The sequence below is a fragment of the Sorghum bicolor genome, chromosome 10, assembly GCF_000003195.3.
Source record: "Sorghum bicolor cultivar BTx623 chromosome 10, Sorghum_bicolor_NCBIv3, whole genome shotgun sequence".
In the NCBI taxonomy this organism is placed as follows: Eukaryota; Viridiplantae; Streptophyta; class Magnoliopsida; order Poales; family Poaceae; genus Sorghum; species Sorghum bicolor.
In genome coordinates, this window is record NC_012879.2 from 47,359,605 (window position 1) to 47,363,372 (window position 3,768).

At 45.3% G+C, this 3,768-nt stretch overlaps 1 protein-coding gene across 1 annotated transcript; it reads right to left on the bottom strand.

The window, feature by feature from the left end:
• Positions 563-3,206, bottom strand: LOC8072684. Its single transcript, XM_021448931.1, has 6 exons — positions 2,528-3,206; positions 2,335-2,411; positions 2,165-2,228; positions 1,791-2,004; positions 1,260-1,671; positions 563-1,155 (listed from the first exon to the last, which is right to left on the bottom strand). The coding sequence occupies exons 1-6, from the start codon at positions 2,949-2,951 to the stop codon at positions 808-810; spliced, it is 1,539 nt and encodes a 512-aa protein (XP_021304606.1). The 5' UTR covers positions 2,952-3,206; the 3' UTR covers positions 563-807.

Sequence of the window (3,768 nt, forward strand, 5' to 3'; positions counted from 1 at the left end):
ACAACAACAACAGCAACAACAACAGCAACAACAACAACAACAACAACAACAACAACAACAAGAGATGCAGATGAAGTCCATTCTTGGTGCACACTGATGAAGCCAATGCAATGTTCCAGCTGTAAGATTGCATAACTACTTATCAATGAACGAGTCCTATGAACATATGAGCATTTGACGATCATTTATAGCTTTTAGAATATTATTTTTCAAGAAACAAATATAGAATTTATCTAAAATTTTTTCAAGAATCTTACACAGTTTTTTTTTAAGTAAGCAGATTGACATTATTAACTTTTTTTTTGAAGAAAGACATTATTAACTTTTACAGGACAGAATAAATGAGCACACAGTCATGGATTAAACAATTTTATATTAATAAAGTCGACGACTAACAATTAATACATTTGACGAGTGAAGATAGTTTTCTTACTTTTTGCATTTGATATCATTCAACAAAAAGCAAATCAGTGCAGTGACAGCATGACCCTCCCCCTCCCAAAAAAAAAGAAAAAAAACTGATGCATATGTAAGCATGTAATACACAGAGAAAAACAGTCCGTAGCTAGCTAACTGCGCGTCTCATTGAACATATAGATATGTATTTATATGTGGTCTGGTCTGGAACATGCATGCATGGTTAACTTAAATTAACAGTCTTATTACTTAATAATCTCATGGTGCAGTGTGCAAGTTTTGGATGGCCTTGGGACAAGTACTTGAAAGATCTCACTCCGATGCCTTTGATCGATCGACATGGTCAGATCCAAAGTACTCACCCCCAGAACGGCCATGAAAACACCCTCCTCACTCCAATGCCTTGATCGACATGGTCAGATCCAAAGTACTCCGCCCCAGAGCGGCCTTCTTCTTGCCGCTGCTACGTGCCGCTACCTCTAAGCTCCCGGCATCTTCGCTGCTCCACTCGCCACCACGGAGTGACAGCGAGAGCGAGAGAGGCAGCGTCGTCTTACCACTGTCGTCCACCTCCTGTTCACTTAACTCGATGCCTAGGAACTTCCTCTTCTTGACCTGCTTGTCGGCATCTCCTCCCATGTCGTCGTTGGGGCTCAAGCTTAGCTGCAAGTCCGGCGTGCCGCCATTCCCTTCCATTGGCGTCTTCATCCTCTTCGTCGTTCTAGGCTCTAGGAGCGTCTGCAGCTCCATGACAGCAAAAGCCATACATTGTCATGAGTGACTAGATCATTAATTAACCGAGCAGTCGTCAGTGTTATAGAGAAGGAATTTGAATGCTGTACCTGGAGCCGGGAGCCTAGGGCTTCACTTGTCACCACGGGATCAGACGACGATGTCAAGTTAGCGACTCTTCCCCTAGACTGATGGTGACTACCGCCCAACGCAACACCCGTGGAGGCAGCTGCCGACATTGTCCTAGACAAGGGCGGCCCAGAGCTGGTGCCGTCCCAATCCGTGCTCCTGACGACCCTTCCGCCGCCGTGGTTGGCAGCAGCACCCGCGGCGTCCGACGACGTCCGGTTGGAAGCGATGGCATCCCGCACGTCGAACAAATGGGATGTCGGCCTGCCATTCTTTCTCAAGATCATATCGTGGATGAGCCCTTTCGTTGGGCCGTGGTTATTGATGGCCCCAGCCCTGGCTGCCACCGCCGCCGCTGCCGCTGCATGCTGGCTGAAACTCCACTCTTGATCCCTATACATACGCATAGGTAAGAAAGACTAGTTAGGGTTTTGCACGATCACAGGACGATATATTGAGTGGAGTGCGAACGGTGTGTTCTTCATTTCGATCTGGTGTGGTTGATTAAGTACCTGAGGTTGCTACTGTAGTTCTTGAAGTCGAACGTTTGCATGGAAGGCTGCTGCCGGCGTTGGAGGAGCGCGTAGAGCCTGCTGGCCTCCGGCGAGACGGCGTTGTGGAGCAGCCGGCCGGAGGAGATCACCGAGCCTGCAGCTCGATGGAGCAACATGTCATGGAAGCGATGGTCCCCTCTCCTCATCATGTGGAAGTCCATGGGCGAGAAAACTGCCAAAATTGTGCAGCGAAGGTTAAGGAAATGCATGATCCAGTCCATGGCGTTTTCTGTATGTGTGTGCAGTATGCTTCTGTGGAGAAGATTAAATTAAAATTGGGAGAGAGAGAGAGAGAGAGAGAGAAATAGATCAGAGAGAATCGAGATGAGAACCGGAGGAGATGGCTGCTCTCTCGTGTCCACCAGACTCGTGGTCCAGCTTCTTGCTTCTGTACATCTGAAAAGCCAAAGGCCCCAACGCTTGTTATGTGAAGAAACCAACCAGCTGTTAGCACAGCAACTAAGTAGTCATGAGATGCAGGCCGGTTTCTAATCTGCTTTACCTGCAAGTGACTTTTTACATGAGCAATGCTGAGCCCCCTCACGTTCATCATCTGAAGCACCAGCTTTGGCGTTGCTCCTACCCATCAGTTGAAACAAAAATTTTAGTACGTCTATGTATGGATAAATTAATTATATAATTTGCAGGAAAAATTGAGAAGGAAAGAACAACATAGTTCATGAGAGATTACTTACTCTCTTGGCCGCCCAGCCTCTCCACGGCGTGGACAAATGCCATATGCAGGTCTGGAGTCCACCGGAGACGGGGAAGCTTGGATCTGTTGTACTGCCTCACGGTCAGCGCCCTCTCGCCGCTGCCCTCACCCTTACTGTTGCTATCCATGTCGCAATACTTGTTGCTCATGGAAGTGTGGTTGGTGCTGCTGCTGTTGTTGCTTGAACTCCTGCCTCCTTCAACTTCACTTGTGCTACCGCCGTCGTCACCATCTTCCTCGTTGCCGTCACCATCATCGCCGGCTTCCCCTTCCTCGCTTCCCTCACCGAAACCCTCGTTGAGGTCCAGAATCAAAGGTGGTACAGAGTTGTCCAAAGATCTTTTCTCATCATCTTCTTCAAGCATATCCTCCTCCGTTGCCACCTTCTGTTTCACCTCTCCCATGGCTTCTACCTCTCAGATCAGGTCCTTCTCCTGCTCTAGCTCGCTCCTCTATATGTCTATCGTCTCTACACTACCATGGTTGGATTGGAATGAGGTGTGTGTGGTGGGAGTAGGAACCAGGAAGGAAGAAGAGAAGAACGTGATGAGAATAATAATACAAGGGAGGGGAAGAAGCATAAGCAAGCTTGATGTGGGAATAAAATATAAGGACAGGGAAATGGACAAGCATTCCACTACATTGACTAGTTTTCAACAGTGATATTCCATTTCATACATTTTTCTATAGGGTGAGGGAATTGGGGTGTAGAGGGTAGTGGCTCCACTAGGGTGTTTATAATTTGGATGTGGGGAAGGGGCCTGCTTATAAATTGCCAACTGGGTGTGTGAAAGCATGCAGAAGAGTTGAGACCTGCTTCATTATGAAAAACCATGGTTGGTCTCCAGGTTTTATCATACAAACTGAATGCCCAATTCATGCAGGCTATACGAATTGATAAATGTTATGTCTTCTCAATGTTAGCTATTTTTTCATATAAAGAATAATTGAAATATCAGAATTGAAGGAAACTAAAGTTGATAGAGATAAACTATTTTACTAAAAGAATTATCAGTAATATGCTATAACAATGATTGCATAGTCTCACATCATATTTATACGTGGAAAAAATAAATAGACACTGTCAATGTAATATTGAATTGTAATGTTAAATCCTTTTAATGTGAAAAATACAATGCATCATTTTGGTTTAGACTGTAGGAGTTTTATATATTGGACCAAACAGTCAATGTAAAAGAAGAAAATAATTAATATACTAAA